At 44.7% G+C, this 22,835-nt stretch overlaps 1 protein-coding gene across 1 annotated transcript in view; it reads right to left on the bottom strand.

The window, feature by feature from the left end:
* The window catches only part of LOC126195172 (serine/threonine-protein phosphatase 2A 65 kDa regulatory subunit A alpha isoform), a 111,358-nt gene that overhangs the window by 79,390 nt on the left and 9,133 nt on the right, over positions 1 to 22,835 (bottom strand). Inside the window, exon 3 of the mRNA XM_049933684.1 lies at positions 11,790 to 12,009. Coding sequence (XP_049789641.1) covers positions 11,790 to 12,009 — 220 coding nt within the window. The remainder of the gene's footprint in view (positions 1 to 11,789; positions 12,010 to 22,835) is intronic.

Raw genomic sequence — 22,835 nt, 5'->3', positions numbered from 1 at the left:
TGGCAGCTTGTATTTGCCAGAAGAATTTTTCTGGCTAGTGTCCGGCTACTTGTTGCTACTGCTGATACAGCTAAGAGCCGTACTTCAAATAGCCGTAAGTGGGAACAGGTACTGCTTATACACAATTTAACTGAGCATGCACAGGAGCTGGAAACTGATCAAATGGACCTAATGTAAACCGTTGTGACGCCACGGTCATTGGAAGCAGTTTGTTGTTATGAAGGATTTCACAGTCTTCGTCCTAAAGCCTTTAACACATTTTGGTGTTAGCAGACGTTTGTGTGTGCACTGTGATTTGTTGTTGGAAATGGCGCATTTCTTTGAAACTTAGTTCATTTTGGTTTTCTTTTCCACATTTATGTTTTATTACTGCAGTATTATTCTGCAGTTCCGGGCTAAAGTAAACTTCTTTGTTAGAGTATCAGTTCTTAACAGTTAAAATTACAGAAATTTTAACTGAAAACTAGAACAATTAAAAATTCCTACTTTTTTCCCAGTTTTCTACCGGATGAAAAAATTCCCCGCGATTTTCCCAGTTGTCCCGCAGCATATACATACTGATATTTATATACAACCTCCCCCCCCCCCCCCCCAAAAGCCTCTTTTTCCATTTTTTTTTACAACTGCTGTCAATGTGTTAGCCTGAGTGCTCTAAAAAGAATATTGTTCAAAAACGTGTACCTACACATTTACAAATCATACAATATTCATCATTCTGGGGGGGGGGGCACACATTATCCACTTTTTACTCTAGAACCAATCACAGAATATAATTACAATCATTTCTGCAGTAGGCTTCCCTTCTTCATTAGAACCAATATGTTCAAAGATTGCAGTCCGGCCCTGGTAGCTGATCGGTCAGCGTGACGGAATGTCAATCCTAAGGTCCCGGGTTCGATTCCCGGCTGGGTCCAAGATTTTCTCCGCTCAGGGACTGGGTGTTGTGTTGTCCTAATCCTCATCATTTCATCCCCATCGACGCGCAGGTCGCCTAAGTGGCATCAACTCGAAAGACCTGCACCAGGCGAACGGTCTACCCGACGGGAGGCCCTAGCCACACGACATTTCATTTCATTTCATTTCAAAGGTTGCATTTGTCAAAGTTTTCATGACACTCAGACTTACACCTGCATATTACGTCTTCATGCTTAACTGTAAGAGATATGAGACAACAGTTGTGAATGAAAGTTTTACATGCTTGTTTTATAATTGTGGTGGTGGTGGTTGTTGTCGTCCCAAGCTGCTGTCCCATTAATTCCGTTTAAGATGTTAAAAGGAAATGGTGATTCTGTGATCTTGGTCTAATTATAAGTAATTTAATAGCAATTAAAAGTGGATATTTTTATCTGCTACTAAGACGAACATCACAAAAACATTGCTAGACCAAACAAAAGTTATTCTGCTACTTAACCACATTCAATCATGTAGGCCTATAGTTGCTGCAACACAACAGCTTTTCTAATCTCGTGAAAACAGTCCATGTTAGAAATCTATGCCATCCTTTCTACTTACAAAGCACAAATGTTAAAGCAAACATTATTACAAAAATCGTGCAGTTAAGACTTTTCAATGCTTGGCTCTATAATGTATTAAATTTCGTGAAATACTCTTTTCCTGTGTTTTTCTTTATTTATTTGATATTAACACTATTTCATTGGATAACGTTGCCACCTTGACGTTATCAAGCAGAACACACTAAAATTACATTAGATGCTCCCACTTGTCAATACGTCATAATCCAGAACAGTGTGGGGAGATCAACCTGTAATAGCATCCCATAATGACAACTGGCATAATAGTATAATATCATAATCAACAGACAGATTACGTATACAGGTATCTGGGAAGGGGAGGAGGGGGAGGAATAAATAAAATAATCTGCAACCAATATACAAGTAAGTTACCATACCAGTACACACAGTGCATTAAAATAGACAAGTACTGAAACAAGAGTGTTCATGAACCACACCAACTATGGGGGGTGAGGTCTCTGCCAGTATTCTGACACCTATGTTTACAAAGAGCATAACTACAATCTCATTTCACAAGGCCAGTATGACCAACAAAAACTCCTTAGCACTAGGTAAATCCCAAAATCTGTCACCTACTTCTGCCTCAATGGACTCCTTGTTGGCACTATCAATGATATGTACTTGTGTACCAAAACCCTCCCAGTCCACATGATAAAACTACATTACAATTATTCATATTCTGTTGGCCAAATGTACCCACAGCTTTATGGAATTGTCAAAATACACAATGACATAATATTATGCCAATGTGCTGAGAGATAACATAAAATAATATTTTGTCTCAAATTTACTGACAATATATGATCACAAAATAAAGAGCACCCTCTGTATTTCTCTCTAGAGAATACATATCAACTTTTAAGTTGGTTTCACAGAGCTATTTTCCATAACATTATAGCACCTCTCTTTTAACTCAATAAAATCCTCCACCCATATCAAGTACAATATCCAGAAACAGTAATTCCACTTTTACAGCTGTCACCATTTGACATGACTACTTCTTGTCATACTCCGAGATAAGCACCAATGTTTTTTTTTTTTTTTTTTTTTTTTTTTTTTTTTTTTTTTTTTTTTTTTTTTTTGGTGTGGTTTTAGGGCGCACAACGTCAACGGTCATTAGCGCCCAGACTACTTTAGGAATGCACCGCGAGTCACAAGTTTAAAACAGCAACAAAACGGAAAACACGATGAAAGACATACTGACAGGCATAGGATTAAAAAAGAAAACAGCATAATCAAATGTCCTTTGAGAGGGTTGTCAAATTGATAAAATGAAGAACGCGAGCAGCTGCTCGTGGGTCATCCGCTAAAATGGCTTCTACAGTACATGGCAGGCCAATATCGAGACGTAGGGTGTTAAAATTCGGACACGACGTTAAAATGTGGCGGACCGTCAGCAATTGCCCACATGGGCAGAACGGCGCCGGCGCAGCCGTCAGCAGATGGCGATGGCTGAACCGGCAGTGGCCAATTCGCAACCGGGCCAAAACTACCTCCTCCCGCCGAGAAGGGCGTGAGGAGGACGTCCAAGCCACGGGTAGAGCTTTCAAGGCCCGAAGCTTGTTGTCTGAAAGTGCAGCCCAATCGGCATGCCACAGCGAGACAATGCGCCGACAAATTACCCTGCTACAATCTGACGGAGGGACACCACAAGAAGCTGTCCGAGGCTGGAGGACCGCAGCCTTGGCCGCGGCACCTGCAGCTTCGTTCCCAGGGATACCGACATGGCCAGGAATCCACATAAAGCTAACCGGAGAACCGACGTCCACCAGCTGCTGAAGAGAGCGTTGGATCCGGTGCACGAAAGGGTGAACCGGGTACGGATCACCGAGGCTCTGGATAGCGCTCAGGGAATCGGAGCAGATGACATATGCAGAATGTCGGTGGCGGCAGATGTAAAGGACAGCCTGGTAGAGGGCAAAGAGCTCAGCTGTGAAGACCGAACAATGGCCATGGAGCCGATATTTGAAACTTTGTGCCCCGACAATAAAAGAACACCCGACCCCGTCATTGGTCTGAGAGCCATCTGTATAAATGAAGGTCGTATTAATGAACTTCGAACGAAGTTCGACAAAACGGGAGTGGTAGACTGAATCGGGGGTAACCTCCTTCGGGAGTGAGCAGAGGTCAAGGTCGACGCGAACCTGAGCCTGGAGCCAAGGTGGCGTGTGGCTCTCGCCCACTCGAAAGGTGGCAGGGAGTGAAAAATGAAGGTGTTGAAGGAGGCGACGAAAGCAAACTCCAGGGGGTAGCAGGGCGGAGACATACAACCCGTATTGACTGTCGAGAGAGTCATCAAAAAAGGAACGATAAGATGGGTGGTCAGGCATTGCCAGTAGCCGACAGGCATACCGACAAAGCAGTATATCGCGCCGGTAGGTGAGTGGCAACTCACCAGCGTCAGCATGAAGACTCTCGACGGGACTAGTATAAAACGCTCCGATCGCAAGCCGTAAACCCCGATGTTGTATGGAGTTGAGGCGGCGTAAGATGGATGGCCGTGCAGAGGAGTATACGAAGCTCCCATAATCCAGCTTGGAGCGGACGATCGACCGATATAGGCGAAGGAGGACGGTTCGATCCGCTCCCCACGACATACCACTGAGAACACGGAGGACATTGAGAGAACGGGTACAACGGGCAGCCAAATAAGACACATGTGGAGACCAACTAAGTTTCCTGTCAAATGTAAGACCTAAAAATTTTGTTGTCTCCACGAATGGGAGAGCAACGGGACCAAGTCGTAAAGACGGTGGGAGAAATTCTTTGTAGCGCCAGAAGTTAATACAGACCGTCTTCTCGGCAGAAAAACTGAAGCCATTGGCGACACTCCACGAGTAAAGACGGTCAAGAGAACGCTGAAGACAGCGCTCCAGGAAACACGTACGCTGCGCGCTGCAATAGATGGTAAAATCGTCCACGAAAAGGGAGCCTGATACATCAGCTGGGAGGCAATCCATTATTGGATTGATCGCTATGGCGAAGAGAGCGACGCTCAAAACTGAGCCCTGTGGTACCCCATTCTCCTGGCGAAAGGTGTCTGACAGGACAGAACCCACACGTACCCTGAACTGTAGATCCATTAAAAAGGAACGAATAAAAAGAGGGAGGCGACCGCGAAGACCCCATGTATGCATGGTGCGGAGAATGCCCGCCCTCCAACAGGTGTCGTAAGCCTTCTCCAAATCAAAGAACACAGCCGCGGTCGGGCGCTTCCGCAAGAAGTTATTCATAATGAAGGTCGACAAGGTAACCAGATGGTCAACAGCAGACCGGCGCCTACGAAATCCACATTGTACATTGGTAAGTAGGCGTCGAGACTCGAGCAGCCAAACCAATCGAGAGTTAACCATTCGCTCCATCACTTTACAGACACAGCTGGTAAGCGAGATGGGTCGATAACTGGAGGGCAAGTGCTTGTCCTTCCCCGGCTTAGGAATCGGGACAACAATAGACTCGCGCCAGCATGCGGGAACATGTCCCTCAATCCAGATGCGATTGTAAGTACGAAGAAGAAAACCTTTACCCGCAGGAGAAAGGTTTTTCAGCATCTGAATATGAATAGAATCAGGCCCTGGAGCGGAGGACCGTGATCGGCCAAGTGCGGTTTCGAGTTCCCGCATGGTGAATGGGGCATTATAACTTTCACGATTCGAGGAGCGGAAGTTAGGTGGCCTAGCCTCCTCTGCCTGTTTGCGGGGGAGGAAGGCAGGGTGGTAATGAGCGGAGCTCGAAACCTCTGCGAAAAAGCGGCCGAAGGCATTGGAGACAGCCTCAGGGGCCACAAGGACGTCATTCGCGACCGTCAAGCCAGATACTGGGGAGTGGACCTTAGTGCCAGATAGCCGGCGCAGGCTACCCCAGACAACAGAAGAAGGAGTAAAACTGTTGAAGGTGCTTGTGAAAGCAGCCCAGCTGGCTTTCTTTAATAATACGACGACACTGTGCACGTAATCGTTTATAATTGACACAATTCGCCACTGTAGGGTGGCGGTTAAAGGCGCGTAAAGCACGTCGACGAGCACGTAGAGCGTCTCTACATGCTGCGGTCCACCAGGGGACCGGTACGCGACGTGGAGAAGAAGTAGGGTGAGGGATGGAATATTCAGCAGCAGAGAGAATGACTTCCGTGAGGTGTGCGACCTGACTATCGCAGCTTGGGAATGTTTGATCCTGAAAGGTCACCCTTGAAGAGAAGAGCCCCCAGTCTGCCTTGGAGATGTTCCAACTAGATGAGCACGGAGAGGGGGTATGCTGCAGGAGATGGATAACACACGGGAAATGGTCGCTCGAATATGTATCAGAAAGAGCATACCACTCGAACCGGCGTGCAAGTTGGGGAGTACATATAGAGAGATCTAAATGGGAATAGGTGTGAGATGTATCCGAAAGAAAAGTAGGGGCGCCAGTATTGAGGCAGACGAGATTGAGCTGGTTGAAAAGGTCTGCTAACAGGGAGCCCCTCGGGCAGGATGCTGGAGAACCCCAAAGGGGATGGTGGGCATTGAAGTCTCCAGTTAACAAAAATGGTGCAGGTAGCTGAGCAATAAGTTGCATCATGTCTGCCCTGGTAACGGCAGACGACGATGGAGTGTAAACGGTACAAATGGAAAATGTAAAAGTGGGGAGAGTAATGCGGATGGCAACTGCCTGCAGGCCGGTGTGCAACGTGATGGGATCGTAGTAAATATCATCCCGGACCAGCAACATAACCCCTCCATGAGCTGGGATACCTACCACAGGGGGTAGGTCAAAACGCACAGAGGTGTAGTGTGCCAAGGCAATTTGATCGCATGGGCGTAGCTTCGTTTCCTGGAGGGCTACGACGAGCGGACGGTGCAAGCGAAGCAGCAACTTCAAGTCCTCTCGGTTGGAGCGAATGCTGCGAATATTCCAGTGAATAAGTGCCATCGTAAGAAAAAAGGAAGATGAAAGAAGGGGTCACCTCGAAGGCCGCTGAGGGCCTGGCTTCGAGCGAGCACTGCCGCCGCTATCAGTAGGCGGACAGTCATCGTCCATTGGGTCTATAGGTTCATCGGCCATCTTGGGAAGATGGCCGGGAGGGGGAGCTTCCTCCGCCGGTGAACGGCCAGATGTTCGGCTACCAGCGGTGCGGCCAGGCGAAAGGGATGACGGCCTGGGGCGGCAACCGCTGGGTGGCGCAGGAGAAGAAATGCGCCGTGGCGGAGAAGGAGAACTGTGCTTCCTATTAGCCTTCTTGGAAGGTCGTTTGGTGGAAGTACTGGTCGATGGCTGGGAGGTCGAGGTACTTAGGAAGTCTGCATGGTACGGTTCCTTCTTGAAGGCCCCTGCATCTGATTTCTGGATCTTCGTCTTAGCAGAAGCTGATGAAGGGGCTTGTGTCTGTGGGGTGACGGGAGGAGAGGAGACGTCGACCGCGCGATCTTAGCACTGGCCGAACGGACGACCGTGGTGCTGAAGGTCAGATCGCATGTCTGCGTCGCCACCTCCCTGGTAGTCTGAGGAGAGGCGAGGACAGTGCTGTATTTTCCCGCTGGGAGCAGCGTGGGCTTCCTACTAGCCAATAGCTTGCGAGCAGCCGAGGTGGACACTTTCTCTTTGACCCGAATTTCTTGGATACAGCGTTCTTCCTTATAGACAGGACAGTCGCGGGAGGATGCAGCATGGTCACCCTGACAGTTCACACAACGAGGAGACGGAGGTGGACAGTCACCCTCATGGGCATCCCTGCCACAAGTGACACATTTAGCCGCATTGGAACAAGATTGGCGAGTGTGATTGAAACGCTGACACTGGTAGCAGCGCGTAGGTGTCGGGACATAGGGGCGAACAGAAATAACCTCGTAGCCCGCCTTGATGCGCGATTGGCAGCTTAACACTATCGAAGGTCAAAAAAAGTGTCCGGGTCGGTACAAGGTCATTGTTGACCTTTTTCATGACCCTATGGACAGCCGTCACGCCCTGCTCAGCGAGGAAAGATTGAATCTCCTCGTCAGTCAAACCGTCGAGGGATCTAGTGTAGACCACACCACGAGACGAATTCAAAGTTCGGTGAGCCTCCACCCGGACAGGGAATGTGTACAGGAGTGTGGCCCGAAGCAGTTTTTGTGCCTGAAAGGCGCTCTCAGTTTCGAGTAATAAGGTACCGTTACGCAACCTGGTACAGGATTTGACAGATCCGGCTATGGCATCGACGCCCTTCTGGATAACGAAAGGGTTGACAGAGGAAAAATCCTTTCCGTCCTCAGATCGAGAAACGACAAGGAACTGTGGGGCAGGCGGTAGTACTTTTGTCACTGGTAGCTGGTCACGTTTCCGTTTTTGGGCAGAAGTCGAGAGAGATGGAGTGAAATCCATTGCGGAGAAATCCCCCATGATTGCCAGCGTCTCCGATGGCGCGCTCCTTCCTTGTGGGGACCCTCTCAGAGGGCACTCCCGCCTTAGGTGAATGTTTACACCTCGGGTCACACCTCCCGAGAAACAGACGGAGGGACCAATCGGCATGGTCAGAAGGTATCAGCTCAGGCAATCACCCCTCCCCGGGCCTGGCCTTTACCAGGGGGTACGCGCGTGCCTTACATGTCTACCCAGGGCGGGGAATTACGCGTTACCCCGTCACCGGCTACGCGTGCGAACGCGTGGGTCGGCCTTCAGGCGCGCACAGGGAGGAAGGAAGAAGAGGAAAAAGGAGAGAGAGAGAGAGAGAGAGAGAGAGAGAGAGAGAGAGAGAGAGAGAGAGAGAGGACAGTGTCTCAAACGCCGAGGCGGAGACCAGAGAAGGCAAGGAGAAGAAGGCAATGAGAAGGCAATGAGAAGGCAAGGAGAAGGCAAGGAGAAGAAGGCAATGAGAAGGCAAGGAGAAGAAGGCAATGAGAAGGCAAGGAGAAGGCAATGAGAAGGCAAGGAGAAGAAGGCAATGAGAAGGCAATGAGAAGGCAATGAGAAGGCAATGAGAAGGCAATGAGAAGGCAATGAGAAGGCAATGAGAAGGCAATGAGAAGGCAAGGAGAATGCAAGGAGAAGAAGGCAATGAGAAGGCAAGGAGATTATGCAGGGGAAAGAGTAAGGAAGACAGTGAGGTGGAGAAGAGCAAAGAAAGGAACCAACCAAAGAAAGGAAGAAACGAGAAGTGAAAAAGCAAAATGACCGCAAATAGAGGTCGTGGAACCGTCCGTCTCCGGACGCAGGCGCTAACTACCCCCGTGAGGGGGAGGGACTCCTTTTAGTCGCCTCTTACGACAGGCAGGAATACCTCGGGCCTATTCTTACCCCGGACCCGCAGGGGGAAAGCACCAATGTATTCAGTATCTGCTCCTTGCCATCCAAAGTAGTACAGCACCGTACACTCAACCCAAGCAACCTTCTAGGTTAAATACCTTAGGTTAATTAAGCTTTTTTACATTTATATTTTCAAAAAGGAGGTAATCTCAAAAATTGGAGGATGGTAACAGCACACCATCTAAAACAGGACCCTACCTAGTAAAGCACAGCGGTAGTCAAACCAACTTTCAGATTGTTGACTTTACAGCACCAATATGTGCAACTACTGATTTAGCAATAAGAACTAAATACAAGGTGTCTCACGAAAGACCCCCAAGAGGGGGGCTCGCGTGTCGTGTGTCATGGCCACTGGCCACCGACACAACATCCGCTGCCACACCCACACCCGACTGACACTAATCTGCCAGTAGTCGGCTGCGGGTGCACTTCCCGAGTTAAAACATAAACAACGTGGCCATTTGATTAACCTAAGCTTACCTTATTTCCAGTAAGTGCTCAAAATGATGTAGTAAGAGCAGCATGATATCCCCTGAACACATTAGCAAACACTCTAACAATTTCCGCTGTTGAAATCTGGGAAATGACTAGCCGAACACTGTCTTCCAACTCTTCAAGCACATGGGAATTTGTTGCATACACATTGTCATTTAACATTCCCCAAGGACAAAAATCACATCGATTTAGATCTGGAGTATGAGGAGGTCAGTCAACTATCCTATTATCAAAAACACTTTGTATTACAGTCTTAGAAGTTTTGGTGATGTGTGGTCTTGCATTGTCCTCCATGACATAACTGTACATTTTTTCGTTAGACGTTAGTTCTCGTAAAAAAAGAAAAAAAAAGATACAGTAAATTGTTTACTTACCTGTCAGAATGTAATGTTTCATTAAAAAAAAGATTGGTCCAATAACATGTCTTGCACTATTTGCACACCACACTCATTTTCACATCATGCAGAGGTTGTTTATGGAATTCATGAGCATTTTTGGAGCTCCAACATCAATTGTTTCGAGCATTTACATACCCTGACAAATGCAATCATACTTCATCAGAAAAAAAGCATCTCGGGTTCAACTTCACCATGGTGCACAGACTGCAACAGCCAGTTGCAATAACTATGTCAAGCAACAGTATCTGAGTTTCTCAGCTGATTCAGTACTGTTTTTTTGTATGGTTTCAATTTCAGTTTCTGCACAACTCCGTGAGCAGATGCTCTTGACACACCAGTGTGAAGTGCCACATGGCGCAGAGATTTTCTAACTTTTTTCCGAAGCCTCCCCTATTCCATATAATTTATTTTCAGTTAAAACAAGTTCTTAAGCCTTTATTTCTGCAACACAGATACAATCTCTTGAAATTTCCTCACTAATCTGTATTTCATCCAATCATTGGCAAAACGTACATCTGGGAAATTTTCATACGAATTCAGCAGATGTTCCACATACGATTTCTGTTTTTGCATAGTCCAACACAAGAAACACAGTGATCCTTCGTTTATACCATACCGAATGGAAACCCAACAGGAAACTCAAAACAAAACACCCCAAGATTTAGTCGCACAGTGCACAAGGTATTTTTGCCTGAGGACTGGGCCCAGTGACATACAGCCAAGGAATGACCTGGACTTGGTGCAGCTGCAATAATAATGTCTATCAACAATATTTAAAGCAATTAAATTTGTCCAAAAACTCAAAAGAAAACACCAGTATACTCAGTAGCACAGGGTAGGGGGTAAACGCAAAGTATTGGTGTCCAAGAACTATGCACAGCGACAAGCGGCAGGCGCAAAGGCAACAGCAAGAAAACGCACTGAGCGTCCCATGGATCCCTACCAGGAGTCTTTCATGAGACACCCTGTATATCCAGTAATTTCAATGGTTACATTTTGAAGAAATATTCAACATCATTAAAAATTTCAGGCTTAGGTTGTTCTCAAATCACAATGAAAATTGGCATTTTCTCAGTTTCACAATAGCTCAATCGTCCATCTGAAGAACTGGTACATTTTGCAGTTTTCATTACTCAGCCAGATTTTTCCCTTTACATCAGCTCTTGGAATAGTGAGTTCTGCCTTAATAGTACACGTGCCAACAATAATTTGATTTTGACTTAGCCAAGAAATAACTTCACCTGCATGAGTAATCCAACACCCGATGAGCAACCAGTCATACTACTAAAGTCTGCATAACTACATCTGACTGAACCTTTTACTGCTCATATATCAACAATAAACAAGGATCTAATCAATTTCATCCACAATATATGAGTTTTCGTTTCAACTTCATGATGTCCTCAGAGATAACAGAATCAAGTGATCTTTAAAAAAAAAACTTTTCTAACAGGTGAGATCAAGCTATGTTCCAACCATCAGTGCTCTAATTGCTTAACGCAAATGGAAATTACTCTTCTCAGTACTTCTATCTACTGCTTTCACATATTGTAGTCCCATCAATGATCTGAAATAAGGTTTGCATTCTTCAAAATCGAACAGATTCAATAAATTTATTTTGTATGCTTTTGGACATTTTTATTGAATATAATCAAAATGTTGCATTTTAAAAATTAAAGTTGTGTGATGTGCTTTCAAATGTATCTTGAAATTAGATTTCAATATTTTCAGTATCCTGTTTATCAAGACATAACTTAGAAATCACCACAATGAATGATAAGCTTTTGGTATGTGAGGATGGGTCTGCTTTACTTGTCTTGAATTCTGCACATTAAAAATGAATGGAACAGTTGTTCCAAAATCTTTCAGCTTGGTTGAGACTGTATGAACTTGCACACTTCTGGTATTATTTTAATATTCTTATTTTTGGCACATTACCTGCACACACATTTTACCAACTCAGTTTTTTCGAAAATTAAAATCCCCATGTTAAGTGAAATACAAGGACACCTTTAGAAACATTCCTGAAACAATAAAACAAAAATCTTCCGCCTGATGATGTGTTACCTTCACCTGTTAAATGAGTCAAGACTGGACAAATTACCTTTGACTACAGCAGAAACTCGTGGATAGCACACACTGAATAGTCCACAAGCCGATGTCCGAGATGTAAACCAATCACCAGAGGCTAATCTCTGAACTAGGGGAACAAAATGTGCTTCAAGATCCTGTGGGCTGTGCTGTGATGATATAGCCCTCAGAGATTCAACAGCTTTGTCGCGCACAACTGTTTCTTCTACAGTAGCCAGGTTCTCCAATGGTGGCTGTGGAAAGAGAAAAAAAAAGGAAAGGAATGGACAAAGAAGAAGAAAATGTCTGTCACATGGAACCGACACATCACAATTTAAAAATTAAATCCTCCTGACACCACAGTTTTTTACAAAGATGAATGATGTAGGCTTTAAAAACAAAATTTTAAGATATAAAAATAGCATTCTAACTGTGAAGACATCACTTTAACACAATTACTGGGCAAACAACATGCACATTACAAGACTACTTATAGGTAAAGGACTGACAGTAGGGTGGATCTGAAAAACGTAGATGTATTACAAACACGAAAAGGATGGCCTTATTAATACTAAAAAATTAATTTCTAATCAGATGATTCTATGATCAGAGAGAAAATCTGACCTATAATATGGATGACAAATCAGTACTGATATGGTAAAGACAAAGGAGAACTTATGTGAAAACATTGGGAATCTTAGCAAAACAAATGTAAGAATGTAATCCTTCAGGCTCTCCCGACAATCTGTTTACATCTTGAGGTGTCAGGTGTTCTGCCAGGTATTTGTGTCATCCATGCACAATATCAACATAACTCCTTATTTTCATCAGACCTGACACTGCTATTCGCGTGGAACACGCCCAATATTCCCCTTCATTCACTCCAGGGTTCACTCCATTACAACTGTCCTGAGATGTTCCATTTACGATCAGTGTGTGCGGTCACAAGATGGCATTCCAATTTTTGCTGCGGTATGCCTGGTGCTCTGTTTGAGGTGCATTCCCCATGTTCGAAGTCTCAGCTGTAAAATAAAGTGTGTTGTTTTGCTGCTATATGGCTGAGTTTAAAAAGCAACCAATGCCAGAGCCAGAGGTATGTCACTGCTATTATCTGAAAGCTAAGACAACCTACAGGAAGGAAGTAGAAGCACCCAAGCAGGCATACAACGACAGGTTTATTTCTGAAGTCTGCAACCCGTGCAAAGCAGTCTGGGAACTGGTTAATGAACGGACTCTGCCCTATTAAACACCTACAGCCCTGATAATTATCAGAACTATTTTATTGGTGTTGGGAATAATGTAGCCCAAGTAGCAGATTTAGAAACTGATATTACAAGCAATATAAGCATCAGCAATAGTTGCACTTGACCAGGGGGTAGAAAATTCTGAAAGATTTTGAACACTCTGGTAGCACATTTATATGTAAGGTATGTAATGAGCTGCTCCGAAGGATACTGTGTCTGATGTTGCGGAACCTTTGGTTGCTGTCATTAACGAATGCCTTGAGGTTGGTACTTTTCAAAACTGGCAAAGACAGCATCAGTATATAAAAAAGGTGATCACAGCAGTCCACCCAGCTATAGACCAATTTCTGTAACTCCTATACTAGCAAAAGTGATTGAAACTATAATGAAATACCAACTTATATTATTACCAAGACATCCTCTTCCTGGATAACCAACATGGATTTAGAAGAGGGAAATCTACATTTACTGCAATGCTCGATGTAATAATGAAAATAATGGAAGCATTTGAAGAAAAGAGCCACATGGCTTTAATTCTTCTTGTATTTGATTGCATCTCTCTCAAGATATTATCGGAAAAATACCTTATCTACGAGACAGATGGTGGAGTGTTCGTATCCAAGAAGCGATGTCTCATGAGATGGCACTTTAACACAGTATACTGCAGAGCTTTGTATTTGGCCTTCTACTCTTTTTAATGTTTGCAAATGACTTAAGCTGTCGTGGTTGTACTCTGCTCTTTGCAGATGATACAGCGTTAATGACTAAGGTTCAAAATTCAATGAAGGCATTGAAGGACATTGAAATTTTGTTTGAGGCAGCCAAAAATTGGTTCAAAGAAAATTTAATGAAATTTGATCAAGATAAAACACAGAAAATATTATACAAACTTTGTGACAGTGGACCCCACAGAAAATATTTGCAGCATCAAACTCCAGGGAATTGCAAAGTACAAGAAGCTGACGTGGACTGAACACACTGCACATGTGTGTTCTAATCTCTCAAGAGTAATTTATCCCATCAGGAAACATGCAGTGTCCCAAAGACATCATATATGGACTGCTGCTGTGGGGGCATACTACTGGAAGTAAATACATTTCTCCTATGCAAGAAGGCTGTAAGAATAATCAAGGTTCCCAGAAGTACCCCCAAGAGAAATTGCCTGATTTGCAGTCTAGTTTTAGAATATTTCACTGACAAATTTTGAGATATCAAAGGTAACTAAAGACGTTAACTTGACATCCGTCTTTGCAGCTATGGTACAAGATACAGTAGTGCCAAACAAGGAAATACCTAAATAAAACTTGCAAGCAGATGGCATTTCCTAATGTGAATAAAAAAATCAACATTTTTGTAATGAACTGTTTTAAGATGGAGAAAGCAAGCTAGATGGTATGTGTGTTTCATTAATACCATTGAGGTTATTTCACTTCAATAAAACAAAACACACCTGGGGACAAAAATATGCATTTCCTTGGAGTGGCAATACAGATTTAAAATACCTTCTCTGATTCCAGAAATAACCACAGAAAAAATAGGCCTCTTGAAAGAAGTGTATAAGGTGGGGAAGAATTGTGTAAACCAACAATATAGGTGACTGCAATAAAATGTTGGTCCTGCTATGTTTATTATTGTCAGTTATTATTCACTGTGTTACACCTATTATTTTACAGGTATTATGTGATTTTTCTTTCAAGCAATATGAGTACATAACATACAAACTACCAGCAACTGCCACAATTTTCTTCTTATCATCCACACTTTCTAATATATAAACTACTTCTGTAGTGCGAAAACGTACTAGAATCAATAAAATGTCTATAAAATGCCACACCACACAACGTTCTTGCAGTGACACAGACACCATTTCTGAAATACATTGCCCTTAGCCTCTGGCCAGCCGAGGAGCACTGAATGCCTGGATCCATGGATAAACCATGAAAATCCGCTGCATTATGCCACACAAAAACACATTTGGATCGAATTTGTTTTGGTTTAGAGTGCAAAAAACAACTCGGGTCATAAGCACCCAAGTCAAAACTAGAGAACATGAAGACAGAGAAGAGTTAAAAAACGACAATACGTTGGTCCCAACTGACATAAGAGAAGACGGCTAAAAACAGGCATGTGGAGAAAGGGCTAAAAAAGACACCATACACAAATATAGGTCCAAAACTAAAAGTTAAATGGTCTTTGCCATATTACTGTGGTGGATAAAAAGTAAAACAAGGTCGACAGCCCGCGTGTCATTTGCTAAAATGGCTGATAACTAAGATGGCAAACCCAAGCGGGAATGTAAACAGTTAAAAAATGGGCATTCCATCAGAAAGTGACAGACAGTTGAAACTTGTGCACAATGTGTACAAAGTGGTGGGGTAGCACCACTTATCAAGTGATTATGGCTAAAAAGGAAGTGCCCAATATGCAGCCTCGTTAAAATGACCTCCTCCCGGCGCGATAGCTGAGAGCTCATCCGAGCCACTGGGAGAGGCTTAATACGCTGGAGCTTATTCCCGTGAAGGGAGGACCATTGGTGATGCCAAAGGGACACCACCTCCTGACAGACGGCAACACAGAGATCATCGGAGGGAATATAGGAATTAGCGGGCTGAGGTATGAGGACTGCAGCCTTGGCAGCAGCGTCAGCAACCTCGCTTCCTGGCACACCATGACCAAGAACCCACAGAAACACCACAGTGAACATAGACTTTGAAGGGCGCTGAGTGGGTCTGAGCAGAGGACACAATTGAAAAGGCTGAGTCACTTGATGTACTCCTTGGCCTGATACAGGGCGAAGAGCTTGGCGGTAAATACTGAGCAGTGTGCTGGAAGCCGCCAAGGGATCGGTACAAACAGAGGAGGGTGGTTCGATCGGCACCCCGGGAAGTACCTTTGAAGACACGTAGGACATTGAGGAACCGCGTACAGCTGGCTGCCAGGTAAGACATATGGGAGGACCAAGACAGTTTTGTATCGAGCATGAGCCCTATGAATTTCGTAGTTTCAACGAACAGAAGGGCAACAGGCCCAAGATGTAAAGATGGTGGGAGAAACCAATGGTGTCGCCAGAAATTCAAGCAGAGGTTTTCTCAGCGGAAAAGCGAAAGCCACTGTTCATGTTCCTGGAGTAAAGACAATAAAGACATTGCTGAAGACACTGCTCAGTGAGACAGGTCCGTAAAGAACTGCAATACATGGCAAAATCATCAACAAGGGGAACCAGAAGTGCCCAGCGGGAGACAGGCCATTATAGGGTTAATGGCGATAGGAGAGAGGCTGACGCTCACGACAGAACCCTAAGGCACACAGTTTTCCTTAATAAAGGTGTCCAACAAAGTACTATGTGTAAGGAATATGGAGGACTCCAGTTCTCCAGCATGTGTCGTAGGCCTTCTCCAAACGAAAAACACTGCCACAGTCTGGGATTTCCACAGAAAACCATTCGTAACATAAAGAGATGGTAAACTGCAGAATGCCGCACTCAAAATCCACATCTGCCAAATGGCGGACCAAGGTGTTGGAGATAGCAATAGGGTCCACAGTGACATTGTCTGCTACTGTCAGGACAGAAATTGGCGAATGGGTCTTGGTCCCAGAGAGCCGTCGAAGGTTGGACCACACAACAGAGGAAGGGGTTGAACTGTTAAAAAAAATAGTGAATGAAATCCAGCTAGCTCTTTTGCTATCCCGAAGAACGCAACGACACTGTGCACGCATCTGTTCATAATGAATGCAGTTTGCCATTGTAGGATGACAGTCAAACATGCAGAGACCATGTCTCCGTGCACGAATTGCGTCGCAACATGCCTCAGTCCACCACGGGACTGGGGCACAACGTGGTAAAGAGGAAGTGTGAGGAATGGAATGTTCTGCAACAGAAAGGATAACATTTGTGAGCTATTCTACCTCGTCATCACAACTGGGGAAATCTTGTTCTTCGAAGGTTGCCAGGGAGGAGTAAGGCTGCCAGTCAGCCTTACTAAGCTGCCATTTGAGTGTGCACGCAGATGGGGTAGGAGCCTGCAAACAGATAGCACATGGGAAATGGTCACGCAAGTAGGTGTCAGAAAGAATGGACCACTCAAGACGATAGGCAAGCTGGGCAGTGCAGAAGAATATGTCCAAATGGGAATAGGTGTGCGAGGAGTTGGAAAGGAAAGTGGGTGCTCCAGTGTTAAGTCAGAAGAGGTTAAGTTGGTTAAGAAGGTCAGCCAAGAGGGCACCTGTCTGACAGGTACTGGGAGAACCCTAAAGGAAATGATGGACATTAAAGTCACTGGGTAGCAAAAATGGGGGAGGTAGCTGCCCAGTAAGCTGAAGGAAATCTGCCCTGGTGACATCGAATGACAGACGGACATAAATGGTACAGAGGGAAAAAGTCAGGTGGGGAAGGAAAAGGCAATCTGCAAAAGCTTGAAGATGGGTGGTCAGGGAGATGGGTTGACTGTGAATATCATCCTGTACCAGCAGCATGACGCCCCCATGAGACAGAATGCTGACCTTATGGGGAGGTCAAAACGAACTAGTAAAAAATATGAAAGCTCAAAGCGGTCGTGATTTTGTTTCCTGACGGCAGAGTACTAGGGGACGCTGCAATGTTAAGAGCAGCTGTAAATCCTCTGTGTGGGACCAAAGGCCGCGAATTTTCCATTGGAGGGGAGTCATGATGAGGAAGAGATGTAGGAGTGCCACGTAGGCGGCTGCCGAGTGACAGCCTGTGAAGAGTCGTATTACAGGGCACAGAAGCAGGAGTATCCTACTCCATGGGGTCCACAGAAGCATTGGCTTGCTTGTTTTGCCAGTCTGTGGAGTCCAACACTGAAAAACGGTTGGTTGTGCACACTGGCCACACAGAGGCCAGCCACACTAAGGTATCACGTGGTGACACCATCAAAGAGGATCTGAGAGTCGGTGAAGGAGAAGACTGTTTGCCTTTGTTGGACTACTTTGAGCCTTTCCAGTTAGAGGAAGACTCGGGTGTTGGTTAACTGGCGGGACGTATAAGTCTTCACGGGAGTACTCCTCCTGTCCTTTCCAGCCTACCAGTTGTAGAGTTGATGGCTTTGCCCCTTGAGGCGATAGTTTGATGGCTTATTGCACAGCTGGACGGGGTCGTGGTGATGCTACCTTGACATTGGGTGATTTCACAACCTCAGAGCTGAATTAGAGGTCACATGTCTGAGTGGCCGTGTCCTTTATGGAGTGAGGGGTAACAAGAACAGAACTATAGGTGCCACATGGGGAGACCGCAGGATTAGCGACTAGCCAATTACTTGCGAGCGAATGTGTAAGGCAATTTTTCCTTTACCCGTATCTCTTTGACAGCCAGCTCATCAAGACAAGCGGGACAATCCCAATAGGAGGCGACATGGCTGTCATTGCAGTTGATACAGCGGACAGTCACCCTTGTGCACTTCCCTACCAGAGGTTACACATGTGGCTGGGTATCAACAAGACATTCTAGTGTGGTTGAAACGATGACACTGATAGCAGCGCATTGGGTTCAGAATGTATGGCCAGACTGTGATAATTTCATAGCCTGATTTGATCTTTGACAGAAGAACCACTCTATAAAAAAAGTGCGGGTGGGCACTAAGGAGGAATCTACCTTTTTCATTACCCAGTGGATGGCAATGACACCCTGATCAGAGAGGTAAGATTGGATTCGGCCTTGGTTAGACCGTTGAGCAGCCAAGTGTAAATAACACCATGGGAAGAATTCAAAGTTCTATGGGCCTCAATACGAACAGGGTAGCCGCGGAGAAGTGAGGCGGCAAGCAGTTGTTGTGCTTGAGAATCAGTAGTAGTCTCCAAAAGCAGAGTGCCAGTCCATAAACAAGAGCAGGATTTCACATGACAGGCAAACTCCACCAACACCTTTCTGAATAATAAGGGGATTTACCGTGGTGAATGACTGACAGTCTTCAGTACGTGAGACTGCAAGGAACCGCGGTGCAGCAGGAAGGGTCTTTGAATCATTAGCTTCATTACGTTTACATTTCGTAGATGTTGATTGTGAAGATGATTGACTCATTACGAGAAAATCCCCATGATTTCCAGTGTCTCCGACGGTGTGCTCCTTCCAACTCGGGGTGGGGGCTTCACAAAGGGGTGCACCCACCTCAGGTGATTGTTCACACTTCAGGTCACACCTGACAGAGGGACCAATCAGCAATTTGGGAAGGTTGCAGCTCAGGCTATCACCCCACTGTAGGCCTGTCCTGTACCAGGGGGTATGTGCGAACCCTACCTATCAACCTGGGGCTGGGAATTGGGCGTTACCCAGTCACCTGTTATGCGTCAGACCCTCATCAGGAGGACACAGGGAGGAAGAAAAAAAGAGAAACCTCAAATGCCGAAGTGGAGGAACGAGAGAAGGGAAACAAAGAAAGGAAAAGCAAGCGAAAAACAATGGTGAGACTGTTCTTACGTCAGCGACAGACAATGCACAACATTCCCAATAACACCCCAGACATGTTCCTCAAGGGAGGGGAAAAAGAATAGCAAGAGGATAGACATACAGCACAGAAGGGAAAAATGCTGCAAAAGCTGGAGCCCGATAGGAGCCAGGCACAAACCCGACGAAGAGTGGTGAGTCCCCCGGGGTGCAAACAGACCTGGCCTGTGGGCAGGTCGGTGAGACTAGACCTGATGGACAGGACCTGCACGTTGGTGGGAAACGAAAGATTCAGACCAGAAGCCCGATCTGTTAGAGATACCCACAGAAACGGCCTGCAGTTTTGGCCTGTTACAGAAATCCATTGCTGTGGCCAGCTATTCAGAAGTCACAGACATATGTAGATGAAATGGGACCACGACAATCAATTCAAGCAATAGGTAACTTGTGCAAATACTCTGAGAATCAATAATGAGGATGGGTAGCAACTTGACATAAAGATGATCGATGAGCCGCAGACAGGCATGTATGAAGGACAATCACAATCTCGCAACTAATTTTTCGGCTGCAGTCTTTGTCAGAAAATGAGAGCGCACACACACATTCACACAGAAAACGCACGTGTGTGCCCGCCCACCCACGACTCGTGCACACATCATCACTGTTGTCTCCGGCAGCTGTGTCTATAATCTCTGAGAATCAGATCCAAACAAACCACTCATCACACCTCCCTGCCTCTCATCTGTAGCTGCTAGGCTACAGGCAACAAGTGGTGGAAGCAATGACTGCAAGCTGAGGGAAATGGTAGGAAAGGGAGAAGCAGTAGGGATGAGGGAGTAGGCGAGTGGCACACATGCTCAGCCGCACCCAACCACCGACGATGCATGGCATCTCTCAAACCATTTCATCTAATGAGACAAAAAATGAGATTTTTCGAGTTTTTCCAAATATTCTTGATTTCTCTGACACGTTTGAAATTGCCTGATAGCCCCTGATTTCCAGAACCTGTGGCAACCCTGATAATATCTTGCTGCAAGACATTTGACCAGTGCAGACCCATTTTCAAGCAGCTGGGATTAATGACAACATTGGCCAGTATGTATCAAGTATCTTGTCTACATTCAAGAAAATAAAGGATCAAAAGAAAATCAAAGATCCTTCTACAAGAGACAAGAGATACACAACTACAACACAGGAAATACGGCCGACATTGATATTGTAAACTTTCATCTAAGTAAGACTCTTGACAGTTTTCTCACTGCACCCCTGAAGATGTTCACCCACCTCCAGCCGGGTGTTCAAACATTGCCATTGAGGACGTTCAGATTTAGACTGATGCATGTGCTCATGCAATAGTCACTATATTCTGCAAATGAATTTTCTCTACAACTGAAACTGTAGACTGTCAACATGATACCACCACATGTGAAGTCACGAAGTGGAAATATTTAAGAGCTGTCTAGATGTTTATAACATCATTATTGTGTAATGTTTCTTGTATGTTAGTTTTAGTAATGCTTTCAATACGTAAATACTAAAATGTGACGAAAGGATAGGCAAATGGGAAATGGACAAGAAACCCATATCCACTGAGATAGAAATTGAGGCTGCATGTAAGATTGTCTGGGCAAGATGAAGTCTCAGGATTGGGCATAGAATGATAATTGGATCCTTCTATAATTCAGCAGACCACTCTCCAGAAATAACAGTTCCCCAATCATATTGTAATCATCGGTGGAGACTTTAACCACCCAACAATTAAATGAGAAAATTACAGTTTCGTCTGCCTTCTCTGGAAACTACCTAGAGTAGACAGTCAGGAACCCAACTCTTAGACAGAAATACATTGAATCTAATGGTAACAGATAGACCTGAGCTCTTTGAGGATGAAACCAACTTGCAGCTTTCTCACATGACATACTGAAAGCTTTGGACCAAGGCAACTAGGTAGTTGCAGTGTTTCTTAATTTCTGGAAAGCATTTGACTCAGTACTGTACCTACGCTTATTGTCAAAAGTACGATCATATGGGGTATTAACTGAAATATTTGACTGGATTGAGGACCTTTTGGTAGGCAGGACACAGCATGTAATCTTGGATGGAAAGTCATTGTCAGATGAAGTAACTGCAAGTGTGCCCCAGGGAAGTGTATTGGGACCCTTGCTGTTCTTGTTGTATATCAATGACCTTGCAAACAATATTAACAGTAAAATCAGGCTTTCTGCAGATGATGCAGTTGTTTATAATGAAGTACTGCCTGAAAGACACTGCATAAATATTCAGTCAGATCTTGGTAAGATTTCAACGTGGTGCAGGGACTGGCAACTTGCTCTAAATGGTGCTGAAGGAACTGAAACAGCACTCTTTAAGACATATGTAAACTATCCCAAGATGTCTATTAACAAGTTACAAGAACCAGCTTTAAAAGATTACTCTAGGAATACACTACAACCCCTGCGAGTGACACACATAGGCATCATGAGGAAAAAATTAGAATAATTACAGCACGCACAAAGGTATTCAATCAATCATTCTTCCCACACTCCATATATGAATGGAAGAGGAAGAAACACTAATAACTGGTACAAGATAACATACCTTCTGCCATGCACCATATGGTGGTTTGCAAAGTATAGATGTAGATGTAAACCTGTCCAGCCATAGTCAGTGAATTATAATAACTTTTAGTCTGACTGAAACTGATGGCTGACACTTTGCACACTGGAGCTGCCTTCTTCTGAACACAGTGTTTAACATCATGCTCAAACTGTTCCCCATTGCCGAACTACCACAACAGGTGCTCACTTCACTTCCATTGTTTGGCTTGGGCGTATTATTTTATTACCATCGTTGTGCATGTATTTTTTTGTGTGGTTTTATCACATCTGATAAAATGTGAAAGAAAAGGGGTAGATCCAGGATAAGTCAGAGAAGAAAGCCGAAAATGGTGGACCCCTCGTACTGGTTTCCAAAGTAGCCACGAGAACTGCAGCTGCAGTTAAGGTTAGTGAACCAATCGTACATCGTATTAATATGAAATGACTGTACTTTGTATTAGTAAAGAGAAATACGAAACGGAAAGAACTGAAGCAGGATCCTCGTGTCTTCATACGCCGAGCAACAAGTGAAGTATGTAGAAACGCGTAACAAACCTGGATGCTTTCACACAAGAGATGATTCGGTGTCACAGATACAATTATCATACAACAGACTGGCCTATGTTAGATAAGCTTTGTACAACAATCTTTTTGAAGGTTGCAGACCAACGCTGTGGCTGGTTCTGCAGAATATAAGTTAAAAAAAAAAAATATATCACACTGTAAAATGTTAATGGGAAGAGAAGACATAGATGCATGGCGATTCAGATTTTTGCATGAAATATAAGGCATTAATTTCAAGGGCATTATTTGGATTGATGACACATAGGCAAATGCAGAAC

The sequence above is a fragment of the Schistocerca nitens genome, chromosome 7 (genome assembly GCF_023898315.1).
Source record: "Schistocerca nitens isolate TAMUIC-IGC-003100 chromosome 7, iqSchNite1.1, whole genome shotgun sequence".
In the NCBI taxonomy this organism is placed as follows: domain Eukaryota; kingdom Metazoa; phylum Arthropoda; class Insecta; order Orthoptera; family Acrididae; genus Schistocerca; species Schistocerca nitens.
This window is presented reverse-complemented; position numbering and strand designations above follow the sequence as displayed.